Raw genomic sequence first — 27,109 nt, 5'->3', positions numbered from 1 at the left:
AGCTTTTTCAGCTGCTGCCAGGATGGGAACGACACAGCTTCCATGCAGGTCCAGGAGTTTTTGCTTCGCTTTTAGTCTTTTTGTCATTCTGCTTCACCAAACTGCTGCAGAAAGAACGCTGAAATATGTGGTTGCCGTAAGTAGATGGCCTCATTATTTAATTGCTGGCAATGATTTCAATGTGGTGTTCCTTGAATTGATAAAAATGTAAGATTTCAACCCCTCTTTGTACAGATTCCACAAGGAAAGAAATATTGTAGGCATTTCTTTGTACAGTGGATAATCAAGCCTCAAAGGCTCATCTTAATGAAGATAAAATAAGTCAAATTGTAAAGATTTTTTTACAAGATAAAAGAACCCCCAAGATGTGTGGGTAAAGCACATGAATGGCAGTCAAGAGATTGGGGTTCTATCCTTGTCTGTCCCTCCCAGCCTTTGTGTGCCCATGTCAATCTCTGTGTGCCTCCGTTTCCCCATCTGTAGAATTGAGGATACTTACCTAGCTCGTAGGTGTTTCAAAGGTAAATTTATTCATGTTTTTAAAGTTCTCTGAGATGTTCAGATGGAAGGCATGCTAGAAATGCGGCTATTTTATTTCTTATGACAGCTGAATTGGCCTAGCAGTGTGCAGAGGCATACAAAGCCTCATTTATTTAGTGTTGTGATGTACATGCTGCATTAACTAGGATGAATTTGGAAACTGTCTGCAACAATTTTTCATGGCCCATTTCTCGTTTTAAAGTCAAAAGAATGACAATATAGCATCCATTTCCCCTCAACAGATTTGGGGAGGCTTTCCCCCAGTCGATCTGGAATTTCAGTAGTATGTTTTAAAGCTGGCCCTTTATATCTTTTTCTTTATATACGGGTGGCAATGATTAAGAAGATGCAGTTTAAAGTGTTGCTTCCAATATAGAACTTTAGGCAGTGAAATTTATTGTTTGTAACAAGGAACGCTGTTATCCAAACATTCTTGTACCTTCCACAGTTCCCAATGAGTGCTTATTGATCCTTGTAGAGAAAACAGTATTACCTATTGTGTCCTTACTCAACTGTCTGTGCCAAAGAACGAAAATCTGTGATATTTCTTATGTCTCTGTTGGCTGACGTTAGTAGGAGTACCATTTGGCTTGTGGCCAAAATGCCTTATCCTACTCCCGTTGACTTCAGTGGGAATCTCAGAGGGAATTGGATCAGGCACCAGGCAAAGAAGAGACCCAAGTTCTATTTTCAGCAACATGTTCAAAGTCTGTCCCATTCATTAGTGCCTGTATATAGGAATATCTTAAGAGTATTAAAGTGAGTGAAAAAGCAATGAATGCACAGGTGGCATCAGGCAGATGGCATCATCTGGAGACTGGAACTCTCTAAAGCAGTGGTTCTGCAACGTATTGATTGGGACCCCCCTTCTTTGTGTCTGTAGTCGTTTATGTCCCTGCTCTCTCTCCCACCCCCGCCCCAGCTCTGAAGGCCAGGCATCCAGCTGTGAAGGCAGCGCACACCAGCAGCGACACAGAAGGATGGCAACATAAGTGTGGGAAGTAGAGGTGTGGGGGGTGCTGCAGCACCCCTAGGTTTTGCGTAGGGGGGCTCCTGGCAGCTGGCCCCGTGTCTGGGGTTTGCTTCTGGCCCCGTAGCCAGGGCTCCTCTCCTGGCTCCAACCTCCGCACCCACCCCAAGCTGTGGCCACAGCCTCGGCCCCCTTACCCCTCTCTGTGTCCCCCCACCCGAAGCCACGGCCCTGCTCCCAGCCTCAGCTGGAGGGGCCACTGAGGAGCGTGGACAGGGTTAAGGGGAGGTGCAGCTCAGCACCCCCACTCTGAAAACTGTTCCAGTGCCACTGGGTGTCAATGCGAAAAGTGATGTTTGTCAATATCACTTTTCACAGCAGACTTAGAGTCCCATTGCCACCCTTACTTTTGCCCTGCTGCTGCTACCCCGACGTTGGCAGCTGGAGCCCCACCGCTTCCATGTGATGGACGTGGGGGGAATGAAAGCCCAAGCCGGCTGCCTCCGGTGAGGGATTGAGGCGGGGTGGGGGAATAAGAAGAGGCTGGGGCTCCAGCTGTCAGCCCCAGGCTGCTGGGACTCCAGCTGTCCCCTTTATCCCCACCTCCCAGATGTGCATGGCCCTTCTGCATGAGCCCCAGCCACTCGTGACTGACAGCCAGAGCTCTTTCCCGCCCGCCCCTCCCACCCCCCCCAAAAAAGGCTACAGCTCTCATGCCTTCGGAGGCCCGCCGCATAGTTTGAGAAAGCAACTTAAGCTTGAGCTGAATAGGTGTAACTATGTTCTACAAATTGATGTCCCGACCCAATTTATTAATTGAGAGTTCTGCAGAGCCATTCATAGGAGGTGCTCACTTTCTTGGAGAATCAGGTCCTTAATATCTAAGAACCACCTCTTTACCTCTGTTCCATTCACTTTCTGCCACCCACTGAAAAAGAACATAGTACTCCATTTATTTCTAGGATAGCATACACCATTTTATTTATTTCCTTACTTACAATAATTGCTATTCCAGAGAATTTTCATGTAAATTGTCCTCCTTTTCAGATAAAGGCTAAATTATTCTAGTATTCCAGTTACACTTTAGCTGGTTGAGCAATCAGCTATACAATTCCTTTTGATCTGGTCTTACTATCAGAGTATATTTCCCCTTCCCTGGCACAGCTTCACTGGGTTGAATTCTTATCTTTTAGGTGTTGTCTCCTGGACTTGCTGATTTGAATTTGAATGATATACTGAAATGATGTGCCAAAATGGAAACCATTTTCACCCCTTTCTTTTTCTTATTACTGTACTTTTCCCTCCTAGCAGCAAGTCACAGCATAAAGCACACCTGCAGCAGTAAACAAGACAAATGTTTCCCTTTCTTACTTTCAGAACTTTGCCACATTCTGAAAAGCTGCCAAGCTTTCTCCAGCTGACGTTCACCTTTGCGCTGACTCTGCACTTTGTGCTTTACAGACCACTAGTTCTTTTCCCTGAACAGGAATAATTTAAGCCATTTTATCAAAATGCTATTTTGACTTTCCTTCTGATGTGTAAACTTTAACCTCCACTGGAGCTGCTGTGCATGGCCCTGATGCTGAATGTCAAATGCAATCTGGTAGAAAAAATGGGAAATATCTAGCAGAATCCCATTAGGTAGAAATGAACTTCTAAGACATTGCATCTATAAATCACAGATTCCTAGAGACATTTATTCCCCACCCATGGATATAGGAAAGAAGTCACTCGCCCAAAAGGTGAGTCGTTTCTGAAAAGCTGCAGCTGCGCCATATCCTCCCCGTTGTAACACAGGATAGGCAGCATTGGAGAAGAGGCAGAGGGGTGTGGCACACAGGCAAAGAACCCAGGAATGATGATAGTCCAAACACTTTGGAACCTTGAGCAAACCTGCTCAGCTTCCCAGCCTCTGTGGATTTCCTGGCACTGGTAGCATGGCTGGTTTCACTGCATGCTGCTTTTGCGTCCCCACTCTCTATATGATCTCTCCGTTGGGGTTAGTATGGCACAGAGTGAGCATCAGGGGTCATAATTACCCAGAGCCATATATTTCAGCATAATTTACTATGTTTTCCAATGGACAATACCAGACGTTCCCCGCCCACTCAATTTCCCCTTCCCCTCTTTTTTGTGCATCATGGTTCTGCCACCTAACTGGTGCACAGGAGCAGGTGGTGGCTACATAATGCCTCCATATGATTCACAAGTCCTCCCCTGCCCACACTTGCCATTTTCTCTGCTCTGAGGTATGCAAGGAGAGATGGATCCCAGCTGTGAAGTTCAGATTCAAACTTCTACAAACTTGGTGGAGTCATTCGAATGCAGGGTTTTAGCTTGGGCCCATCTCTGGAGAGATGGAAACAAGATAAGGAAAAATCAGGCAAGGAAGAGATAGGAAAAGGACAAAAGGGAAGGAAACCCCGCTTATAAATATTGTTCAAACACTCCAGTATTGGGAGGCAATTTGTTTTTGTTAAACCTACATACTCAACCTCCTCCTCTGTTGTGACATGGGCTATCTTAATTGCCAGAAACTTGTCGATTGGTAATATGTTCTGGATGGTGTTACAGACACATTTCAAGTTCAACCTGTTTGAAACTCAAGAAAACAAAATTCAGAGATGACTGGAGTAACTCACCGTGACCCCAAGATCAAGAGAGGACATTGGGGTTTCTAGTCTAAACCATGGGGGAGATGTCCAAAGGCATAAATGCCAGTTAGGCACTTAACTTCCACGGACTTCCAATGGGTATTAGATGCCTAACTGCCATTTGTGCCTTTGGAAATCTCTCTCCCACTCTCCCCAATATCTGCAAAGCTCAGAAGCAGTAAAATACACAAACCAAATTCTGTGTTGCATAAAGGCATTAAACTGAAGCTGGATGAAAACAAAACCACAATGAACGCCTATGCAGTCAATGAACATAGCATATGACACAAATGAAAGAACACTGATGTATGCTTTCATAAAACACTACCTCCCTCCCTGAGGACTGGTTGAGTAAAATATTTGAATTAATGATGCTGAAGTGAACGCATTTATCAAGGGAAACTGCTCTCATTTTGTCCCATCTCCATATCTCCTCCCTGCTCTGCCTTTTTCTGTTTCCCAGTGTCACCAGTACAAAAAGCTACTCTTGCCATCACACAATCCCTTCTCTCTTTTTTCCCCTTTCATCCTGCCGTTCTCTACTGAACTGCCAGGTGAAACTAAGAAAGCTCCAAGTTGCTACAACATGGGTGTGCTTTAAACTTAACTGGAAGTAACAGCTCCATTTTAACAAGAGGTAAAAGGTCTAAGTGTCAACTTTGAAATACACATTTATAGCACCTGGATCTTGGACCACAGTTGAGGTTTATGAGTTTCTTATAGCTGCCTACTTAGGGTGGTTAGTCCTTTAGATCCACCAATAGCAATTCATGCCTTTAGTGCGAAAGATATCAACTTCAATCCCCTCTCCCAGCCTGAGCAAGGTAAGTTTCAAAAGTAGCACACCACATTTGGGGCTTGAACTCAAGCAGACCTCAGATGCTTGGGAAGCTCAGTCACATGTATTTCCTAGAACCATGGGCTTAGGCCTCAGTCGTCTTTATTCAGCTCTTCACCCTTCCAATACAGAGAAATGGAGTTACATAAAGGTTATGCTATGCAGTGATCTTTGGATGAAGACATACAAACCAAGGTCTTTTCTGCTTTGTGTGGACTTAAAGAAGCCATGGCACTTTTTAGAAGAGGGCAAATCCCTCCTCTTCTGAAAAAAGGTTTCTTTAATCTATACCGAACAGAAAGGATGCTGGTTTATATGTTTTCATCTTAAAAAAATTCCCATGCACATTCCCACTCTTTACCCACCCAGACAGAGCTACAATGCTGTTTTACTCGGCACGATAAATGCTCTTGAATGAGAGAATTGGAACTGAAGAGTATGCAAGAAGTTATGTTGCATACAGAGTACAGGATGCTGAGTGCTACTATTACAAATCTACCATGATTTTAGTGACTTTCTACTAATTAACAAATAAGGCACGCTTCTGTATCAAGGGCTCGAGCCAACAATCATTGAAGTCTACAGAAATCTTTCTACTGACTTCAATGGGAGTTGGTCTGGGCAACTTCCATGTATTTAAAATTAGAAAAAAGTATCTTGCTATGAAGTTATATTGTGGGCGCATGCAAATTGCATAGTTGACTTTTAATTGGGAATTTAATCTTCATTCTTAGCAAAGGCATCAGCTTCTTCAAAAGAGCAAATTAATCCCACAAGAGACTTGTGGTATGTCAACATGACAAAAACGTGGCCAAAGAAACAAGCGACTTTTCTTCCCCATCTCCCCAGCAGGTCCCTCATTCCCTCCCACCCTGTCCACTTGATTCAATCATCAGGGAACACAGCTCTTTACTTAATTATCTTGTCATTAGAGGTGCCCTGAGAAGGGATTAAAAACACTGTTTTGAGATTTTAAATCAGTAACAAAAAATGTGTGGAATTAAAAATTACATATAAATATATGTAATATACATTATATTGAATAATATACATTATATTGAAAATCAGATTCTCCTTTGCTTACATCCCAACATCTGAGTTCAGGAATTTAGGATTATGTGTTGTTGATAACATTAGCACCTTACAGAAAGCTTCCTTATGCTGCTTTAGGTGTTAGTCGGGACATCTACTCTAGCAAGATGAACTCTGAATTGGTAAAAATACAGTTACATTCACCTTAAAGGACTGGCAGCTTTTCTTTATTTTTAACACTCACCTTACCACCTGCTGTTTGTGCATATTGGTACTGAGGGCTACCAGGAACGTGGGCATGGTAACTGGCACTTTTAGGGGAGTGGTTAAAAGCTGCATGCTTTAGTTTACCATCTGTAAAGTGAATATAAATAATAATAATACACCTCACAGCAGGTACTGGGGGACTTAATTAATATTTGTAAATTTTTGTGAGCTTCTGGGATGAAAGGTGCACTTGCAGTGGAAAGTATTATTTACAATGAAACTGTTTGCAAAATCAAATTGCATTGTGGAAGTGTGATGCATTTATTCTCAAAGAGGCATTCAGTCCATAGTACTGCAAAGGCAAAGTCAGGGAATGAGTCTGAAATTATTTTAAAAAGGGTACAGGATAAAATGGGGGGGGGGCGTTGGGGTAGGAGGGAATTTTTGTGATGAGAGAAATTCAGTTATTCAGAGCTATTTAAAACAGAATATGTAGGGCTGGCATTTTCTTTGTACCCTGGAATAAAAGGACCACAAAAGCAATCATATATGCCCTCTGATGCATGACTCATGTCACCACTTGCCTTGCATGTGCATGCACAGTAGCTCATGTGTTCTGCTTATCAGACAGACCAAACTCTCACGGCAAAATTCTGGTCCCGTTGAAGTTAATAGCAAAACTCCCAATGACTTCAAAGAGCCAGGATTTCACTCCAAGTCCACCCAAAATCTAGGTGGGTACCTTCTTAAATCAATCAGATTTCTATGGCACACCAGTCATTTCAGACATATGTAAAGGACAAAAAATTCAATACCCCCTGTTTTCAGGGTTAATGGAAACAAATTCTTGAATTCAAACTTTTAAGAACAGTCCTATCATCTGAGGAGACCAAAACAGGACGTAACATTGAGATAACATATTTTAGGATCTAGATGCAATGGAGCCAGATTGTGCCTTGCCCTTATGCAAGAGTGTGTATGTGTGTGGGGGGGGGGCAGGGGGAGGGGGGAATAGCAGTCAGTAGATATTTACTAAGGTAGTGATATTTTTTTATATAATGTGACCACATTGGAATGACTGTGGAAATGGAAAGGAAGTATCACAGAATTAGACTTCAATTGCAATACATGGAAATAATATTCTAAATTATATTACTAACAAATCAATGGCCAACTCTTTCAAACTTGGGTGTCAAAGCTAAGAACCTAAATCCATATTTAGGCCCCTGAATCTATGGTCTGGTTTTCAGAGGTGAGCATTCACAAGTCAATCAGGCCACTTGTTTAGGTGCCTAAATATGACTTTGGATGCCTACCTCTGGAATTCAGGTTCAAAATTTTGGCCAATATACTTTTATGTCCTATGTGGGAAAAATCATCAGACTCTTCCCATTCACAGTTCAGTGGGCATTGGAATGATACCCCAATATCTTAATATATACTCCAATCCGACTTGATGCGTTGACCTGTGTTTCTGCAGACTCTCCAGTTCTTTGGATTGCCCAAGAGGTGCTAGGACTAAAACGATATGCTAGTCTTCCAGACAAGTAAAAAGGAAACCCAAAGGGAATTAATTCAGTCTTTGATTCATCTCACTAGATTTTTCGACATGGTGACCGAACTCCAATTCAAAACTTTCCAACTGGTCTACACAAAGAAAGCAAATGGCCACAGGGATTTGGACAGCTTACCAAGGTTTGTTGGCTTTTCACAGAAATGAGAACATTAATGCAATAAAAATTATGCAAGTGTCTGATCTGTGATTGAAAAATATTAGCAACTAACCAGGTAGGTGTAATTCATAAATTAAACCTTTAGTGCAGTGATATTTCACCAGTAGGTGTTAAATTCCATCTGGTTCTTTATAGGTAGAGATGTGACTCTCAGCCTGGGGGGAAGGTATTGCACACCTTCCTGATGATGTGGCTGCATTAAGACAAGAGGCCATTTAAATTTTAAAAAAGCATGCCAGTTAGACCTGTATTTGTGTTGGTAATCCATTTAAAATAAGAAAAAACTTTTGTCTTAGCTTGTAGAAAGCTGCTCTAATTTATTTTTATTAATAATTTTTAAATGTTCCATTCATTATTTTTTATTCTTAGTATGTGAAAATTTTTTGTGGATATCAATAAAAGTGCTTTTTTGGCTGCTAAAGGTTAAGGGATCCTACCCACAGCCTTGGAGAGATCTAATAGAACAGATAAAATACCACTCCAAGACATGTTAGCAGCTGCTGTTAAACCAAATACAAGTTGGCAGAATGTAATTAAAGGGATGAGAATCAATCTACAAACTCAGGAGTCAGATCAATAATTTAGTAACAATGAGTTGCTATGAATAAGCCAATAATTTTCTTCATAAGTATTTGGATCACATAAACACACATACTCATTTGACACTAACTGACCACTCAACTTAATGGGCATGAGTCTCTTCACACACCCCACAGTGTAAATCAGGAATAACTCTGCTGAAGTCAGTGGAGTTACATCAGTGTGAAAGCTCTAAGTGAGAGTAGAATTTAAGTGACAGTATAATCCATCTCTCCCAGCAGGACATGAACTATGATGTAACACCCTCAGTATCTTAGAAAGTATAGTGTCCTAGTATACTGAGACTAGTTTATGGATATAATTGAACTTTCCCGTTAAAAAACAAGATGTAAACATGCACAAAGCATACAATATGGCATAAAAATGGTTAATGATCACTGGAAAAATTCACTGAAGACAGAAGGAAGAGTGGAAAGGAAAGCTGTATTAAAGTTTCACAACCACCTTAAACTGACACTCACCTGTACTGCTGTCCACACAGATTGGAATGCAGCAGCAATATGAGCTTGGACAGTATATGCGGAAAAGATACTCAAACTTCCTGAATACCACATACAACCGGCATGAGGTAAGCATCAGAATTTGTGTGAAGGAAATTTCTCTTGCACCATTGGACTGTGAAACTTGTACTTCTGGGTCAAAAAAAAATCAACCCACCATATTAAAGCAAGAGATAAGGTTAACAAAATTTCAGCATTTTTGAAAATCAGGCCACTTAATTAGCTGCATAAATATAAATTAAGGAGACTAATGTTAAGCACCTAAATTTGGAAATTCTGGCCACACAGCATATCATATAAAGGATTAACAGAATTTCAGAAAGTCACAAGAGAGGGAGGGAAACTGCATTACAGTCCCACATTTCCCTAAAATCCTGCCCCACTGGGCTAATGGATGAGGCTGAAGATGAGAAATGCTCTAAGCACGGCTGAAACGGCTGATACTCAGATGATATCCTTATCAGGGTCCTGTTATCTGAGAAAATTCTTCTTGAGAAAAATGTATATAATGGAAGTAATAGGGTATACTGTGAACTATGATGGGCAAGGGAATGAAGGCAGCCACAGCAAACACCGTGTGTAAACTGTCAACCTTGTCCCAGAAATGGCACACAGGAGTAATTTAAAACACACCTTAAACATACAAACCTATACACAGAGGTGCTGGACCAATTTTTATAGTGGGGGTTCTGAACCAAACTGTAAACCCTGTATATAATAGAAACCACTTCAAGTCACGGGATGCTGCAGTACCCCTGCATCCCTAGTTCCAGCTCCTATGCCTATACATGCTTGTATCTCAGAGGAACGGATAAATGTTTTTTTTAATCTAGATTTTAGTGCTTCTTCATAATTTTTTCTGTGTTTAGATTCCAAGGTGAAAGGTGCCTTTGAGAAATTCCATTTAGACTGATGAAGTAGAGTCCTAGAAAAAGAACTTAAGTGTGACTTAAGTGGTGCACAAATCTACCGCTAGCCCTCTGCACAAGGGTGAATTTCACCTTTTGTGATTTATGCAAAACAGGAGAAAGGAAAAGAGGGAAGCATAGAATGGGAATTTGGATCATTGTTGTTAATTATTAGGAAAAAATTATTTTTGTCATTTTACTTTCAGATTTTCATTCAAAGCACAGACTATGATCGAACCATTATGAGCGCTCAGGTATATCTCGCCGGACTCTTCCCCCCAGTGGCCAATCAGATCTGGAATCCCCAGATCCTTTGGCAACCCATCCCGGTTCACACTATGCCACTATCACAAGACCATGTGAGTACCAATTGGGAACTTTCCACCTCTGATCAGATTTTTCAGTAGGAACACAAATTAGGAGATGAGAACATAACTTTCCTCTCAACATGTTCAATCCAACAGAAAACACCTTCCATAGCTGGTGGGCTATAAAAGTGCCACATGCAGTCATGCAGGCCCAGCCATAATTGTTGCATGAAAGTAAACAGGGACTGAACAGCTGACATGCATTCCTCATCACCATCTCCTCCACAGGGAAGCTCTGACATTATCCTGTCAGGAATGAAGCTGAGGAAGTTCCACTAAAATCTTTTCATGGGGGCTGGTTCTTTCTTTCAGACAGACAGACCTTTAAGGTGGTTTCAAGTTTAAATTTGCTTTGAATTCTTCCCTGCCTGACAGGTTTGCTCCTGAGGTCAGCCAAGGAGAGAAGTTTACATCAAAACTGTAACACTCTCTCTGTGGTTATTACTAATTTATATTGCAGTAGCACCCAGGAGCCTCAGTCATAGATTGGAGCCCCATTGTGCTAGGTGCTGTATAAACACATAATTGAAAGACAGACCCAACCCTGAGAAGCACACAAACCAAGTGAATGTATCTAAGAAATGATAGGGCAGGTAGAAGCTATGGCATAAACAACTCTTTCTGACTGACTCAGGTACAGATCTGTCAGCCAGGGGGTGCTGCTGCAACGAGGCACTGTGCAGGCCAAAGATTTAACAAGAACCAAAGCTGCAGAGAGCAGGGACAGAACGGGCTTCATTCCTCGTGCTACCTCCAGTGCTTTGAGGAAACAGAAACAAGGAACAATAAAACCACCACCCGCCATGTCATCAAGGTCATCAGAGGACGGGTCACAGTCATTAGGCCACCATGCCTGTCTACTCCAGAGCTGTTCATGAGCATTACGCCATTCTAAAGCCATGTGTGAAAGTGAGATGGGGGGGGGGTACTTCAAGCAAACTGGATCAGACACAATGTGACTCAGCTTGAACCTTCACTCTGTCCTCCAATGAAGCAAGAGGAAGGGAGGTTTACAGGTGGGAAGGGCTTGAAAGTGGTTTTGATAAGCATCAGACCTGTCAGATGTTTATCCAAACCAAACCTCCAAACCCTCTGAGTCACCACTTTAAAAGGAAAGGGAGCTGCGGGAGGAGGCAACATCATTTGCATGAGTGCTCTTCTTCCCTGTCAGGTCTGCAACTTTCCCAGATGGGGGAATTAACCTGGTCACAGATTATTTTCTTGTGATCCATTAAGAACTGACAGGTAGCAGCACTGTGTACTACTTAATGAAACCAAAGGGAGTGGCTTAAGTAATAACACCCAAAGGGTGGTAATTAAGCTATACAGCAAAAGGAGTATTTGTTATGATGCAATAAAAACAACATTCCAAAGCCTTCCATCTTAGCCTTGAACCTCCAAGGTGTGCCGCTATTGCAGAAGATCACACACTCTGGAGGTCATGCAATATTTCCAATTTAAAGCGTTAACTCCTCTCTGCTAGCATCTGCTTCAGTGAGGAAGGCCTACGTCCAGGGGGAAGCACTAGAGGTGCATTCTGCCCAATTTACCAGGAGTGAAATTCACATTAGGTCAGAGAAGGCCAATACAAGACACGTGACACTTAAGTCCCACTTAAGCCATCAAAGTTGGGCTTAAGCAGGAGTGAAGTGATGCATGGGTTGTGCAGATTCTTTGAATAGGGATGAATTTCACACATGGCGTATTAAGCAGTAATGACGCTATTACATAGGCACCCTTTCAATATTTAGGAGCACAGTTCACTTCCGTCTCTTGTTTATTCCCAGGAATACTCAATGGCAAAACAGGTACCAGGTTATTGTGGCTCCACTGAAAAAATGCCATATTTTACACATGAATCGAAGAGCAGGATTTGGACTGAGAAATCAAACTTTCAGCCGTCTCGTATGCCGTTTCCAGTGCTGGGCTGCATTTGGTGTGACTCAGGAGCTGAGAAGTGGGGAAAAAAGGAGTTTCAAATGCCTTTACACTGTGGATCCTGGGAACTGGGCCAGTTCTCAAGCAATTCTAAGATATACACAGCAGCTTAAGAGGGTCATTCTGACAGCCAGGGATCAGCTAGATTAACAGCTTCCTGGACATGCCAGCAAAATCTTCCACTGCCCAAATTCACCAAATGTATGAACAACTTGCACCAATGGATTGGCACAAAGCAACTGCAGCATGTCCATGAATCTGACCCACAACGGTTAGACACCACAGTGATAGATGAAGCTAAGTTGGGTTAGATAGATGGTGACAATGGTCCAGACCCACCAAGGTATTTAGGTGCTTAAGCTCCAGACTGTTTAAGTACTTATCCACAATGGAACACTAACTGGGCTCGAGAGAGAGAGAGAATGAAGCTGTAGGTCAGTGATTAGGGCACCACCTAGGAGATGGGAAACTCCAGGTCCAGACTCTGTGCTCCAGTCACTCTTTCATTATTTACCCATAGTGCAACAGCTTCCACAGGAGAGACTGAAGGAGCCCTAAATCAAAATATCCCATAACTATGGGGCTGGACAATGTACCTGAGAGTGGGGAGATCCCTGATCATATCTTTTCTCCCTCTCTGGCAGAGAAGGGGGAGTCGAACCTGGCTCTCACAGATCCCATGTGAGTGCTTTAACCACCGGGCGAAAAGCTATCAGGTGGGCACCCCCACCACCTCCTCCTCTGGCTGTTGTGTGTGGAGCAAGGCAGGTGCCTCACTCGGTGCCTCAAGAAGTGGCTTAGGCACTTCAGCTGCCTGACTCCATGTGGCTGATTCCCATTCATGGATTGCTAAGCAAAGATACATGCCTCCCTTCAGCCTGGACTTAGGCACCTAACTCAGAGAGATGGGCAGTGCTTAGCACACATCCCTGTCATCAGCATCTGCAATTGGCTAGCTTGGGCAGCTCCCCACCTAGCCATGCTGGCTTTTGTGGATTGCAGTCTAAGGAGTCTGCCTCTCTCCTTCACTGGATAGGGAGCTTCGATGCCTTTCTTAGGCTTTGTGGATCCCAGTGTTGTTCCTGTTATTTTCTAGGCACCTGAAAGTTAGGCGCTGTGATTCCCAGCTTTGCAACACCTAAGTCCCTGTGTGGATCCCATTCAAAGTTCCTGCCCACTTGACAAGTTTAACTTTTTTTTATTTCAGATGCTCCACTTTCCTACTTCTAACTGTCCATGTTTTGATGAACTTCAGAATGAAACCCAGGCATCATGGCAATTACAAAACAAGTTGCAACCCTATATGGTAAAACAAAAAGGAAAGAATGTAAACTTAAGGGACTGTGACATTGGATTGTTTCCATTTACTGAAATTCTGTTACTGTCTCCCAAGGAACATCAGCCTCTTCAAAATAAAATTACCACAAGACAGGCTAATATTACTATAAAAATATTAATATGCTTGAACTCTGAACAAGTCTCAAATATATATTTTAACTTGAGTTTTATTTTAATTTTAATTTTTAGATGTGAATGTATCACTAACTAGCTCAGGCTATTTGAGTTATATTTAATTTGTGATAAATAGTCGAAAGAGACTGAAAATATTCCAGAGGCAGTAATTTCCTGCACTACATTGTAGCACAAAACCAATCATACAGATGCAATTACTCTGCTGAAACTGAGGAGAAATAAAGGATGTGACTGTTGCACATGTGAAATAAAGTCAGGATGTGACTGTTGCAATGCAAAACCAATGTAAAAACAACTCAAGCATTTCCACTTGTGCAAGTTTCATTACAATGCTATTTATTTGCATCCTCTTACCCAAAGTTGAGCAGTGTTTCTGCTTTGGCCTTGACACACCTCTTCACCCAAATACCCCCCAACTTTTCCTGCTACAGAGGCTGTAGCAGGCAATAAGTAAATAGGGTGAACAGGCCTTGAACATCACAGCACAGTCTATGGAGTAGCCACCGCTACATTGGGTAGCCTGCTGAAGCAGTGCCTAGTTGTGCTGCCTCAGTGTCACTAGTCAGTTCCTGCTTCTTCCTTGTTTTATGGGGTAAAGCAAGCTGTGCCCGACTTTTTTCTTGTGCAGCTTACTTCCCACTCTTCACCAACTGCTGTGCTGGCCAGCATCACCCATTCCCATAGCTAACTGTATGGGAGGGGAAGTAACAGCCTGACCGCCACTACTCCCTCTTCCACACTGTTGCACATGGTTCAGGTAGAGAACACATAGGCATAAAGTGGCTTAGAGTCCCCTTACACCCCCTGCAGGAGCACAGAGCAAGGGTCCCTGCGGAACCAGTTGTGAAACCCTTACATGAATAAGTGCACAGTAAGGCCTGGTAAATTCCTATTTTAGACTTTGCTATGGTTACATCTCTCATGGATGAGACAAAGCCTGCCCCCCACCCCGTGAGACCTAGCTGTACCAACCTAACCCTGGTGTAGACCAGCGCTAGGTTGATGAAAGAATTCTTCCATCGACCTAGTGCTGGTCTATACCAAGAGCTAGGTCAGTATAGCCAGGTCTCTGGGGGGTTGGATTTTTCACATGCCTGAGAGACATATAGACCAGGCCTACCATGAGCAGGGCTTCACAAATGGTCTCTGGAAATGGTACATAAATAGGTTATTGCAAAAAGAGAAGGAAGGCAGGGCCCTGCATAACCTCAGGCAGTTTCAGGCCCCTTGGGGTTAGAAGGAAAGACAACTCTCACAAAGAGTACATTGCGGGTACTTTTTTTATAAAGTCAAATTGATACAAATCATTCACAAGGAGCGAGGGATATAGTGGGGCTTCCATATTTCACATTCATTTTACTCCAATGTAATTATGCTTAATTTTCACAGAACTGGTAGTCTAGGACTGTGGCTCTCAAACTGGTTTCCATTCTGGTGGTCCAGAGGCAAGGTGCAGGATTGCTCAGTTTTGAAAGATTTTTCCAAAGTCATTCCTAGAGGTGTAGAGGTCTCCTGGCTGCCAGCTACAGTGTACATACACATCCTGGTGACATTTAGATTGTGTCTCATGTGATTCATTTAATTATCCAGAACCCCAAAGCTGAAATGGTATTTCAGGCTGTTTCAAAGAGCTGATCCTCCTCCTGGATTGAAATTCCCACATTCACTACATTCTTTGCCCCATACATTGCAACCTTACATTAGGACTATTCACATGTGTAAAGTTAAGCACACATGTAAGAGTATGCAGGATCAGGGCCTATGAGTCCACATGAACATGTATCTAAGTGTATTGAGGCATTCGTTATTCCTTTTGTTTTTGTCTTTCAGGGGTTTTTAAAAACTATGGCAGCTAACACAGGATATGACGTGGACAGTCTCAAACAACTGAATAAGTTCAAAACCTGGAATACATACGATACTCTGCTTTGTGAGGTATTTAAAAGAGAAAGCAAGAGGGAGACTAATCCTGAAGATCTGATTCAGTTAAACACAGCAATTTGGTTTCAACCAAACACAGTAATGACTGACCTTCTGTTCTGCCCTGGGCTTGGTTTCTTTTCAGCACCGTTTGAAGAATGGTGAATGATAATGAAGCATAATTTAGTGCATTAGAAAAGGATATTCTCAAATCATCGTTTACAATTTAGAAAACTAATCTTCATTCATCCCTGTTATTTATCATCCCTTTAAAACAGGACACTAAAATCCATCTCCTTATATTATTTCCCTTTCTGTACAACCCAGTGTGTTACTGTAGTTACTCAAGCATGCTGAGAAGCTCATAATGATTTTTGCTAATAGAAAAAGTGAAGTATTTTCTTTAGAACCACTCCTTATAAGTATAGAAATACTTACCTGGAAGTTGAAAATAAGAGGTAGCAGCATTGTCTAGTGGTTAGAACAGGGAACTGGGAGTCAGGAGATGAGAGTTCCCCACGAAAAGCTAGATTACGCCTTGCAGATCCAGTGTTAGAGAAGGGGCAGGAGTGAGTTGGCCAGGCAGGACATGCATCTTCCTCTCCAAACCCACACACTAGCAGAAACCAAGAAGGAAAGCGACTGCAGTAAGAGAAAGAATTACATTTCCATTGGGGCCCCCTCCATGATGAGGAACCTCCCTAAAAGGGTGTTCTGGGGGAGATACCAGGAAATGAAGCCACACAACAAAGGAACTGGGAGAAAGCCACAGGGAGTCCAAAGGCAACAGTGTAAGGGTGGACTGGGGGGAAAGAAAATGAATGGGAGAAAAAATAATGTTCACTTTCCTTTTTTACTATAGAGTATTCACAATTATACTCTCCCTGAATGGGCTTCCCAATATGTAATGAAGAAGATGAAGGAGCTGGCAGCATTGTCCTTACAGTCACTCTTTGGGATATACAAAACAAAAGACAAATCACGACTACAGGGAGGTAAATAAAATATTGCACAGCACTGAAAAGGGAGGAGTGATACTATACAACAAATCCAGTCTCCTTATTCATGCAAAGCTCCTTGTTGAAATGGCACTACAGTGTGTTTCTAAATATACCTGGACACAGTAATAAACATTTAAAAATGTATTTTGAACACTGGTATTTGCATGATCCCTGGGATATCCTAAATGTATGTTTCCTAAATGTAGAAATGTCTTTGGTTACCCTAGTTCAAGTTTCAGAGTTGGTTGCAGAAATCCTAGGAGAAGATTCAAAGTCATTCTGACCTGAGTCTGACATATAATCATAGGACTGGAAGGAACCTTGAGAGGTCATCTGTCCAGTCCCCTGCCTCACGGCAGGACTAAGTATTATCTAGACCATCCCTGATGGGTGTTTGTCTAACCTGCTCTTATAAATCCCCAATGATGGAGAGTTCACAACCTCCCTAGACAATTTATTCCAGTGCTTAACCACCCTGACAGTTAGGAAGTTTTTCCAATGTCCAACCTAAACCTCCCTTGCAGCAATTTAAGCCCATTGCTTCTTCTCCTATCCTCAGAGGTTAAGAAAAACATTTTTTCTGCCTCCTCCTTGTAACCACCTTTTACATACTTGAAAACTGTTATGTCCCTCTCAGTCTTCTCTTTTCCAGACTAAACAAACCCAATTTTTTCAATCTTCCCCCATAGGTCATATTTTCTAGACCTTTAATCATTTTTGTCACTCTTCTCTGGACTTTCTCCAATTTGCCCACATCTTTCCTGAAATGTGGTGCCCAGAACTGGACACAATACTGCAGATGAGGCCTAATCAGCGCAGAGTAGAGCGGAAGAATTACTTCTCATGTCTTGCTTACAAGACTCCTGCTAATACATCCCAGAATGATGTTCACTTTTTTTGCAACAGCTTTACACTGTTGACTCATATTTAGCTTGTGATCCACTATGACCCCCAGATCCTTTTCTGCAGTAGTCCTTCCTAGGCAGTCATTTCCCATTTTGTAAGTGTGCAACTGATTGTTCCTTCCTAAATGGAGCACTTTGCATTTGTCCGTATTGAATTTCATCCTATTTATTTCAGACCATTTCTCCAGTTTGTCCAGATCATTTTGAATTTTAATCCTATTCTCCAAAGCACTTGCAACCCCTCCCAGCTTGGTATTGTCCACAAACGTTATAAGTGTACTCGCTATGCCATTATCTAAATCATTGATGAAGATATTGAACAGAACTGGACCCAGAATTGATCCCTGTGGGACCCCACTCGTTACACCCTTCCAGCGTGACTGTGAACCACTGATGATTACTCTCTGGGAATGGTTTTCCAGTGAGTTTTTCACCCACCTTATAGTAGCTCCATCTAGGTTGTATTTCCCTAGTTTGTTTATGAGCAGGTCATGCAAGACAGTATCAAAAGCTTTACTAAAGTCAAGATATATCACATCTACCACTTCCCCCCATTCACAAAGCTTGTTACCCTGCCAAAGAAAGCTATCAGGTTGGTTTGACACCATTTGTTCTTGACAAATCCATGGTGACTGTTACTTATCACCTTATTATCTTCTAGATGTTTGCAAATTGGTTGCTTAATTATTTGCGCCATTATCTTTTGGGGTACAGAAGTTAAGCTGACTGGTCTTTAATTCCCCGGGTTCTCCTTATTTCCCTTTTATAGATTAGCAGTACATTTGCCCTTTTCCAGTCTTCTGGAATCTCTCCCATCTTCCATCACTTTTCAAAGATAATCGCTAATGGCTCAGATATCTCCTCAGTCAGCTCCTTGAGTATTCTAGGATGCATTTCCTCAGGCCCTGGTGACTTGAAGATATCTAAATTGTCTAATTTTTAACTTGTTCTTTCCCTATTTTAGCCTCTTCTGATCCTACCTCATTTTTCACGTCAGAGTATCTCAGAGCTTAGTGGTTAGCGCACTCCCCTGAGAAGTTTGAGGCTCCTGTTCAGATCCTTCCCCACCTCAAGGGAGGATTGAATTTTAGGTCTCTCATGCCCCAGGTGAGGGCTCTAACCACTAGGATAGAAATTTATAAGGTGGGTGGCACCCTCTTGATTTTGAATGGGACCTGATCCAATAGGTGCCTCTGAGCACGCTTACCAGATTGGGCCCATGGGTGAGACAGGCATTCTTCTGCCTGTCTTCTCCTGCTTTGTGGCTCGCTCCGGGGCTTAGCTTGGAGATAGGCATCCAGGGACCTGGGGTGGGGTGGCAGTGTGCACATGCAGAGGCAGAAACTTAGGCGCCTACAAGGTTCGGTGTCAGCTGAGCGGGACTTTTGTGGATCACAGTGGAACCCAAAACTGAGACTTAGGCACCTCACTCTGGGGTTTGTGGATCTGGGCCTTATGCTTCCATGTTTACCTCCTCAAAATGAAAGGACAAATACTGTATTTAGCGCCGAACCCGGGTGAAGCCTACCTCTCCGGCTCCTTGGAAAACAAACTTATGGTCGGAGAGCTTGTTCTTTGTGATTCTTAAGGCTGCGAAGATGCCAGCTACTGCAACAGAGGCAGTACCTGAAAAGAGAACAGAGACACAGTGAGCAAGAGGAGCAAAGGCAGAAGGTGCCATTCACTAAATCCAGCTGCTAGTTGTTCGAGAACTTGCAGGAAAACATCTCTTGGGTACTTGGGTCACCATAGTAGTATCTGAGCACCTCACAACCTTTCATGTATTTATCCTCATAGCCTCTCTGTGAGGCAGGGCAGTGCTATCATCTGTTTTACAGATGGGGAACTGATGTGAAGAGAGACTAAGGGTGTGCCTACACTGCAATCCGAGATTGGACTACAGCTTGCGTGGGTATAGCCATGCTAGCTTTAATCTAGCTAGTCTAGTGTATTATAATACTCATGGTTCTAGCCTGTGCTATTGAATCTTCACTGCTATTTTTAGCCATGTTAGCTAGATGATTTGCGCATTGGCCTGCTAAACCCAGGGTTGTGAGTTCAATCCCTGAGGGGGCCATTTAGGGATTGGGGGCAAAAATTGGGGATTGGTCCTGCTTTGAGCAGGGGGTTGGACTAGATGACCTCCTGAGGTCCCTTCCAACCCTGATAGTCTATGATTCTATGATTCACTGGTATTCACTATGTTAGACGTCTAGTCACCACCAACCTTCTTGGTGAAAACCAAAACAAAGAAGTCATTAAGCACCTCTGCCATTTCCACATTTTCTGTTATTTTTCCCCTCTCATTGAGTAATGGGCCTACCCTGTCCTTGGTCTTCCTCTTGCTTCTAATGTATTTGTAGAATGTTTTCTTGTTACCCTTTATGTCTCTAGCTAGTTTGATCTCGTTTTGTGCCTTGGCCTTTCTAATTTTGTTCCTACATATTTGTGTTATTTGTTTATATTCATCCTTCGTAATTTGACCTAGTTTTCACTTTTTGTAGGACTCTTTTTTGATTTTTAGATCATTGAAGATCTCCTGGTTAAGCCAGGGTGGTCTCTTGCCATACTTCCTATCTTTTCTACACAGTGGGATAGTTTGCTATGGAGCCCTTAATAGTGTCTCTTTGAAAAACTGCCAACTATCTTCAATTGTTTTTCCCCTTAGACTTGCTTCCCATTGGGATCTTAGCTACCAACTCCCTGAGTTTGCTAAAGTCTGCCTTCTTGAAATCCATTGTCCTTATTTTGCTGTTCTCCCTCCTACCACTCCTTAGAATCATGAACTCTATCATTTCATGTTTCAGAGTAGCAGCCATGTTAGTCTGTATCCGCAAAAAGAACAGGAGTATTTGTGGCACCTTAGAGACTAACAAATTTATTTGAGCATAAGCATATGGTGAAGTGGGCTGTACAGAACTCCTGTTCTTTTATCATTTCATGACCACTTTCATCCAAGCTGCCTTCCACTTTCAAATTCTCAATCAGTTCCTCTCTATTTGTCAAAATCAAATCTAGAACAACCTTTCCCCTAGTAGCTTTCTCCACCTTCTGAAATAAAAAATTGTCTCCAATACATTCCAAGAACTTATTGGATAATCTGTGCCCTGCTGTGTTATTTTCCCAACAGATGTCTGAGTAATTGAAGTCCCTTATCGCCACCAAGTCCTGTGCTTTGGATGATTTTGTTAGTTGTTTAAAAAAAGCCTCATTCACCTCTTCTTCCTGGTTAGGTGGTATATAGTAGACCCCTACCATGACATCACCTTGTTTTTACCACTTTTATACCTACCCAGAGACTTTCAACAAGTCTGTCCCCTATTTCCATCTCAACCTCAGTCCAAGTGTATACATTTTTAATATGTAAGGCAACACCTCTTTCCTTTTTTCCCTGCCTGTCCTTCCTGAGCAAGCTGTACACTTTAATACCAATATCCCAGTCATGCATATTATCCCACCAGGTCTCTGCGATGCCAGCTATGTCATAGTTGCATTTATTTACTAGTATTTAAATGAATGACAGCAGCCTAGGTTTAGGTTCTATTTCTCCAATATTAAATCTAATTGTTTATTGAGCTTTGATTTTTTTTCTCTGATTTAATGTTAACCTTGGAAACACCTTCATGGTGACCTCACTGAGGCCAGATATAAACCTGCCCCCAAGCAGCTCTGGGCACAGCTGATGATAGGGGATTCAGAGTCCTTGGTAGCCCTCTCCTCTTGGGTCTGGTTCTACACTGGTTCCAACCGTAGAGTAAATTAGAAGAGCCTCAAGCCAGCTCTAAACTGCACTGCCTGACAGCTGGCCCCCAGGGCTATTTTAGCAGGCAGGGATAGACAAAGTGCAGGGATACCTCAGCCACATCCCTTCTCCCTGTTCTGGGAGCAGGAAAGGGAATGGTGTAGGTGCCCCTAGAAGGATTCCTCCACTGGCTGGTTCTGCTGGCTTTAGGACACTTTTGTATTGCGAGAACAGCACAAAAGGGCCCTAGGCTAAAAAGACTCAAGAACCAAGCCTTGAGGGAAAAGGCAACAGTCAAAGTTATGGCAAGTGAATGGTTGAAATATTTATCTGAGGTGCAGCTGTTATCAGTACGAAATGTCATTGGGGAGAAGGCAGCGCAGCCTAACTAAAGGGGCAGGCATTGTAACCCTAATTCTCAGCCATATTCTAGCCTGGGTTCTAATGCTCCTGTTTCTCAAACTATCTTGGATTCAAAATATTTTTTTCATTTCTGTAACATCCATTGTCGAGCTCTGAATTCCATGTGAACTAAAAATGAATTACTGTTGTACACTCATGAACAGATCTTTCTGTTTAATACCTGGGATCTTTGAGTTTGGGCTTCCATCTGAATAGACTTTATTCATCAACATCCTCATTGCTCTTCCTCCATCTTCTTTAAGGTGTCCTGGTGAATGCTATTCTAAAAAACATCAAAAACGCCACTCAACCATCAAACAAGAGAAAAATGCAGATCTTTTCTGCAGTGAGTAACTTTATTTTTCCTAAATGTTGGTGTGATATGTTTACTAGTGGGAATTCAACAGAATGGGCTTTATTTGACTTGTACTAGGAGCAAATGCAGGGGGAAATTTATAAGCAATGTTACCAATGTATTTTGATGCAACAACTTTTCAATGTTAAAGAAAAAGATTACATTCCTGCTACAAATGGTGCAAAGGGGCTGTATGAGATCTATATTTTTCATTTTAACATATTGTAACCAAATTCATGCTTGGTGTAACTCTATTTATCTGTTCCAATTTATAAAGTATCTATAGTTTAAGACACTGTATAGTGATTAAAATACAACAATTAGAGTGGTATATAAACAAGCTCAGTAAACACACAAACAGGAGACTTACTTTAGGGAAAGATTTGGATTCCTTCCTCCCCCCTTCAACAACCTGTCATGGGCTTTCTTGCCAAAGGGGGCAATAGGTTTTTCAAAAATAAAAAACAGACCACAACTGGGGTTTTACTTTATTATCCCTTCCTAGAACTAAAAAAGGTTGTTGGAGGTAGGGGCAGCAAAATCCCACTTAAAAGCAACTACTGTATTACATGGGAGCATTATTTTTCTTTTTTATAGCATGACACCACAATTGGTGCCCTACAGATGGCGCTCAATATTTTCAATGGAAAACTGCCACCGTACAGTGCTTGCCAGTTTTTTGAACTCTACCAAGAAAACAGTGGGCAAGTATCTTGACACATCTGCAGCAACCAAATGTGTTTTGCTTTCAGATACCAATTCATTAATGCCTTAGATTATTTTTGAGAGAAAAGCATCCTCGTGAAATATAATTATATTTTAAATGAATTTTACTGAGCAGTCCTATTCACAATGTTGCATTAAATGCATTCAGAACCAATAACTGACTGAAATATGAGAGAGAGAAAGAGAGAGAGAGAGAGAGAGAAAACACACTTAAGTTTAGTGGTGGAAATTAAGTGAATGGATAAATGTGACTGCTTCCCTAAATGGTGGCAATAGTTTTCAAGCTACCCCTTAGAGCTTATTGCAATCAGACATCCTTACATAGGGTCTGGTTCTGTTTTCATTTAGTTAAAGATTTCAAAAGGGCCTGCTGACATGACCTGTGACATTAGCAGTGACATGACTGTTCTAAGGAGCACTGAGCTTTGAATGTCTTTGCCAAGGTCTCTATTCTTGAAGAATTTGTTCCACAATAATTTCCATTAACGAAGGCTGTAATTTGCAGAGGGCTGTGTCTCTGAAGAGGAAATCTTAGATATAAGGATCTAATCTTTCTTTTTCTTCCGGGCGCTGTAAATCAGGCACTACAGCATTGAAATGCACTATCGGAATGACTCCTTGACGGATCCTTATCTACTCAGGCTACCAGGCTGCACGTCTCCTTGTCCACTTGAGAAGTTTGCTAAGTTGGTCTCTCCTGTCATAGTGAAAAACTGGTCAAAAGAATGTGGAAAGTGTCAGGTGAGGGATTCCTAGGGTTGAGGAAGCAGGTCCCAGGCGCACACCTCTGCACAAACACCAATCCCCTGCCCCCTAAGGGGTCAGAGTTCACTCCTGGATCAAGCACCATGCTTAACAACAGAACAACACTTATCTAACCCAGGCAAAGCCAGGAGTAAACCCAAGGCAAGATCTCTGGTTAGAGATAACAGACCTCCTCACCTCGATAGAGCACAGAGCCCCTGTCCCCATATCTGGCTAGACACACACAGACTCTCTGCCCCAGGCCCATGCAACCGCCCCCCCACCCCACCCTGGGGCAGTCCAACCTCTCTACATTCTGGTGCTGGTATGCCTTGTGAGCTCAGACTGGTGGGTGTTGCTGTGTGGTCTCAGCTGACCTGTCAGCTCCAAGCTGTGTTTGTAAGAGTCCCCCGGTGCAAGCACCAATGCAGCAGTACTGACTGTCCTCCAAGCATCTCCCTAGTTCAGACTCTGTCTCTACCTCAGCTCAGGCTTGCTGCTTCTGCTGGCTGCTGCTCTTTCTTTGTTCCCTCTGCAAATCTTCCTTGGCTTATTTCTCCCCATTCCCCCACCATCAACTCATTGGTTTAAGCCCTCCAAGGTGGTCTGTAGTACCATTGTTTTGGAGTGGCACTCAGCCAAACAGGTTTGTGTAGAGTAGCAGGGAGGGGGGAAAGAGGGGATAAAGGAAGGCAGAAGGGCTCTTTACCCAGTCCCACACCAGTCACCACGTAAACACACCTGTCCTGAGGCATGCCCCGTGGCTTGGCCACCCTCAGCATTACTGTATCAGTTGGGTAGGAGGCTGAACCCCCCATTCAATCTTTGAGAATGTCTGAGAGCATTGCAGTACTCCCACCTCCTTGTTCTGCTCCTCGCCTGCCATGGGGCCAGATTTGGGTGCCTCTTCCATAGATGCTGGAGCTAGGGGTGTTTGAAGTAGTAATAACAACCCAAATACATGGTGCCTTCAGCACCCCCACTATAAAAATTGTTCCAGCACCACTGGCCTCTTCCCTGAGACACCCAATCTAATTCTACTTTCCCCTGCCTCAGAGCCAGGAGAAGGGTTGGGTGCTTCCAGCGGGGATCCCCCCCATGTGAGCCACCCTACTAATGGGAATGGAGTGACTCCTTCTAGCCCTGCCTCTCGGCTACTGGGACTAAGATCTGCTCCCCCTACTCTGTTTGGTGGCTTGGGTTAAAAGCGTCAAGGCCTGAGCATATTCTGGTGGACCACCTTCTCCAGTCTCTCTGCAGACTGCTTGGATCTTCTATACTGGAGCCATCTGAAGTATGGGATCCCACAGATGATGCACAGTTTGTGGCACCAGGCTGCATCCAGTTTGGAGCTCCTCTGCTGCTTGAATAGGACCTGCCAATGGTTCCCTACCACCAATGGTCCGGCAGCAACGTTTTCTATAGCTCCATTTCTGTGTCTCGAGCTTGGTCCAGGTTCGCGGCTACAAGCTAACCTGCTTATGGAGGTGTTGGTGATGCTCATTCTGAGGCCCCTGGTTGGATGCCCAAGGTCATGTGTATTGGCAGCTGCCCATTCCTGCCAAACATCAGGAAGCAGGGAGTGTACTCCATAGATGTGTGCAGCATATTGTTATACAGATAGGTCAGCTCTCGCAGGCAGGAAGTCCAGTGTCTCCGCCACATCCCTGCTAGGAGCATCTGGTTGACTCACGCAGAGAGGCTACTGCCTTGTTGGGGGTAGGCTGTCATCCTTAGCTTGTGGCTGCCAGATAGGGAGCACAATTTCTTGAACATCTGTGATTCAAAGGGCATGCCTAGGTCTGTGAGCACCTTGGTGAGGTAGCCATAGGCCAGGGCAAAGTAGTGCCAGAAAGCTTCTGTGGATGCTCTGACCATGATCTCCCTGAGGGGTGCAGCAACCAGGAATTTGGTGTGGTGATCCACCATCATCAGGATGTAGGATGCATCGCTCTGGCTAGGCTCTACTTTCAAGTGGTCCCGTGCTCCCAACGTCAAGGGCCCCGTGGGCTCTGTCCCCCATTCCAGGGTTCCTTCTGCTGGTGCAGACCCAGCCTGCCTGTTCAGTAGGTGCTGGCATGCCCTGTGAGCACAAACTGGCGGGCCGTGCTGGGTGGTCTTAGCTGTCCTGTTGGCTCCAGTAAGAATTCCCTTTTGAAAGCACCAGTGCAGCAGCTGGCTCTCCTCCAAGTAGCTTCCTATTTCAGACTCTGTCTCTGCCCCAGCTCAGGGCTGCTACTTCTGCTGCTCTTGTTTTGTTCTCGCTCCAAATCTTCCTGGGCTTCTTTCATTCCCTAACCCTCATTGATTTAAACCCTCCCAGGTGGTCTGTAGTTAATTCTGTGTCCTTGTTCTGGAGTGGCACTCCCCACCCCCCAGCCAATCGGAGTTGTGCAGAGACGCAGGGGTCGGGGAGGGAGTGGAAGAGGCTCTTTACCCAAGCCCACAAAAGAGAAACAAAATGAAAGGCAATGGAAGAGGATTGTGTTTTGTCTGCACACAGCATTTAAGCAGTAACTGCAGGAATGGCTTCAAATTTTCTATGTGCCATGATTCTTTAAAATAGTAGACTGATCTTCAACTAAAGGATATGGGCCACATTCATCACTGATGGGGAAGGGAGGTATAGATTACACTGCCTTGTGCAAGTGAGCTCCCTTGCATGCAAAGGGGAAATGCACCCAAAAGGAGTGAAGGCAGTGTTACTCCCAGCACTTTTCTCCAGTGCAGCTTTAGTACATAGCCACAACTTGATAAGGCCCATATAAGTTTGCAATTGAGACTCCTAAGGGAGATTAACTGAATCAAAGCATCTTCCAACACTCTTGGCCATGCCCTCTTCCCACCCATACTTGGTTTTGCTGACCCCCACCACACCTCCCACTGGCACCACCACATATGTGGTACATAGCTCTGACCCTGTGAACACTTATGGCCATGAACAAGAACTATTCACATGCATGATGTTTGTACATCAGTGTTTCCAGGATTGGGGTATATGTATTTATATACGTGTAGCATATGTATTAATGTACTGGCACACATATAAACTTACCAGAAGAATAAACAAAATTCAGCTACAAAATACTTTAATGCAAAATATTAAAAGTTAAGACTATGGTCTGGAACTCTAAGGTGACATATATTGATACCTCTTCCTCACATGCATATTTTCCCTTTACTATTTTATCCCAAAGATACATTCCTAGGATTTGACTTTGCTGTTGGCCTGTTGTTCATCTTTGATGCCGTGCTGTTGTACCTCCTCTATGAATATGGAAGCTGCAGGCGTAAAAACACTTACCGAAACTTTTGAAGGTAAAAGAATGAATAACTAGAAACTGCAAAACTTCTAGACCAGCTAGATGTCTGCTGCTGTTAAGTTGCCCTCAGTGTTTTACAATCTACGATGATCTCTGGTCAAATGTTTCTACAAAGTGCATTGAATGACGAGCATCTGCAACCCAATTTATAAATCACTGGATCATCACTGAAATAAGCTCATGTTTAGAATTTACCCTTGTGATTTTGTTTCGGAAAACAGGGCTTAGAT

General features: G+C 43.1%; 1 protein-coding gene across 1 annotated transcript; it reads left to right on the top strand.

Moving 5' to 3' along the window:
* The first annotated feature begins 19 nt into the window (after window positions 1-19).
* On the top strand, window positions 20-27,109 carry LOC141982950 (prostatic acid phosphatase-like). Its single transcript, XM_074945553.1, has 11 exons — window positions 20-136; window positions 7,841-7,936; window positions 9,056-9,142; window positions 10,189-10,341; window positions 13,496-13,594; window positions 15,592-15,696; window positions 16,544-16,676; window positions 21,995-22,077; window positions 22,684-22,790; window positions 23,394-23,553; window positions 26,754-27,109. Exons 1-11 carry the CDS (start codon window positions 23-25, stop codon window positions 26,763-26,765), a joined length of 1,149 nt encoding a protein of 382 aa, XP_074801654.1. The 5' UTR covers window positions 20-22; the 3' UTR covers window positions 26,766-27,109.

The sequence above is a fragment of the Natator depressus genome, chromosome 2, assembly GCF_965152275.1.
Source record: "Natator depressus isolate rNatDep1 chromosome 2, rNatDep2.hap1, whole genome shotgun sequence".
Taxonomy (NCBI): Eukaryota; Metazoa; Chordata; order Testudines; family Cheloniidae; genus Natator; species Natator depressus.
This window is presented reverse-complemented; position numbering and strand designations above follow the sequence as displayed.

Bases quoted from the DNA above. Each gene is read 5' to 3' on its own strand.
- LOC141982950 (XM_074945553.1), top strand. From the start codon at position 23: ATGGGAACGACACAGCTTCCATGCAGGTCCAGGAGTTTTTGCTTCGCT. The intron at 7,937-9,055 runs GTTTGTTGGCTT...CTGTCCACACAG, and splicing joins GATTTGGACAGCTTACCAAG to ATTGGAATGCAGCAGCAATA. The intron at 22,791-23,393 runs GCAAGTATCTTG...GCTGTAAATCAG, and splicing joins CTCTACCAAGAAAACAGTGG to GCACTACAGCATTGAAATGC.